Source organism: Leptonychotes weddellii, chromosome 7 (genome assembly GCF_054177405.1).
Source record: "Leptonychotes weddellii isolate Sample4059 chromosome 7, ASM5417740v2, whole genome shotgun sequence".
In the NCBI taxonomy this organism is placed as follows: domain Eukaryota; kingdom Metazoa; phylum Chordata; class Mammalia; order Carnivora; family Phocidae; genus Leptonychotes; species Leptonychotes weddellii.
Genome location: NC_138375.1, coordinates 105768089 through 105770019, shown reverse-complemented (window position 1 = coordinate 105770019; position 1931 = coordinate 105768089). Strand labels below are relative to the sequence as shown.

Sequence of the window (1931 nt, the reverse complement as noted above, 5' to 3'; positions counted from 1 at the left end):
AAGAAAATAAAATTGATAAAAACTTTGGAATTCCAGAAGACTTTGACTACATAGACTAAAATGTTCAATGTTGGTAAAGGATCTGTGTACTTGTGAATATGTAATTTTTCAATTTATTATCCAACTAAGTACTGAATTGCCATTTACCTGTAATTGTGTTTATCATTTTATTAATTTTAAATAAAGTATAAAGTGGAGATGGTTTTCACTTTTTTTGATCTATCAAAAAAAAATGTTGTTGGTCTTTTGATAGGGATTGCAGGGAATTCTATTTTTAATATTTTTGAGGAACCTGTGTTTCCCACAGGGGCTGCACCATTTTACATTCCTAACAGTGCATGAGGGTTCGTTTTTCTCCACATCCTCACCAACACTTGTTATTTCTTGTGTTTTTGATTTTAGCCATTCTGACAGGTGTGAGGTGATTAACTCACTGCATTTTGATTTGCATTTTCCTGATGATTAGTGATGTTGAGCATCTTATGTCTGTTGGCCATTTGTATGTTTTCTTTGGAAAAATGTCTCTTCGAGTCCTCTGCCTGTTTTTTAATAGGATTATTTTTGGTGTTGAGTTACATAAATCCTTTATATATTTTGGATATTAACTCCTAATCAGAATTATAATTTACATTTATCTTCTCCCATTCACTCTGTTACCTCTTCATTTTGTTGATGGTTTGTTGCTGGTTTCTTATGGTAGGTGAAAGCTTTTTCTTTTGGTATACCCACAGTAGTTTAATTTTGCTTTTGTTTCTCTTGCCAGAAGAGACATACCTACAAAAATGTTTCTACAGTTGATGTCAAAGAAATTACTATCTATATTTTCTTCTAGGAATTTGATGGTTTTAGGTCTCACATTTAGGGTTTTTTTTAAAGATTTATTTATTCATTTGAGAGCGAGAGAGAAAGCGAGCAAGCAAGAGCAGGGGTGGGGGACAGAAGGAGAGAATCTTCAAGCAGATTCCCCATTGAGTGCAGAGCCTGACACTGGGCTCGATTTCAGGACCCATGAGATTACAACCTGAGTGGAAACCAAGAGTTGGATGCTTGGTTGAGCCACCCAGGGGCCCCTTACATTTAGGTCTTTTATCTATTTTGAGTTTATTTTTGTGTATGGTGTAAGAAAGTGGTCCAGTTTCATTCTTTCGCATGTAGCTGTCCAGTTTTCCTGGCACCATTTGCTGAAGAGACTCTTTTTTTCCCATTGCATATTCTTGCCTCCTTTGTTGTAGATTAATTGACCATATAATTGTGCATTTATTTCTGGACTCTATATTTTGTTCTATTGATCTCTGTCTACTTTTGTGTCAGTACCATACTGTTTTGATTATTACAGCCTTGTAGTATATCTTGAAATCTGAGATTGTTTTACCTCCAGCCTTGTTGTTCTTTCTCAAGATTACTTTGGCCTTCAGGATCTTTTGTGGTTCCATACAAATTGTAAGATTATTTGCTCTAGTTCTAGTTCTATGAAAGATGCTCTCGGTATTTTATTTTACATTTTTTTTTAATTGATGCTGTTGGTATTTTAATAGGTAATCTGTAGATTGCTTTGGGTAGTATGGACAGTTTAACAATATTCTCCTGATCCATGAACATGGGATATCTTTCCACTTGTTTGTATCATCTTCAATTTCCTTCATCAGTGTTGTATAGTTTTTTGAATACTGGTATTTCACCTCCTTGGTTAAGTTTATAGGTATTATTATTTTTATTTAGGTATTTTATTATTCTTGGTGCAATTGTAAATGGGATTGTTTTCTTAATTGCTCTTTCTGCTGCTTCATTATTAGTGTTTGGAAATGGAATGAATTTTTGTACATTGCTATTATATCCTGCAACTTTACTAAATTCATTGATCAGTTCTAGTGGTTTTTTGGTGGAGTCTTTAGGATTTACTATATATAGTATTATGTCATGTGCAGATAGTG

The 1931-nt window shown here is 33.7% G+C and overlaps 1 protein-coding gene across 1 annotated transcript in view; it reads left to right on the top strand.

The window, feature by feature from the left end:
• The window catches only part of LOC102728609 (meiotic nuclear division protein 1 homolog), a 1296-nt gene extending 1104 nt beyond the window's left edge, over positions 1-192 (top strand). Inside the window, exon 2 of the mRNA XM_081825757.1 lies at positions 1-192. This exon is cut by the window's left edge and continues 1 nt beyond it. Within this exon, the coding sequence (XP_081681883.1) occupies positions 1-59 (59 nt within the window). The 3' untranslated portion in view covers positions 60-192.
• The last annotated feature ends 1739 nt before the right edge of the window (positions 193-1931 follow it).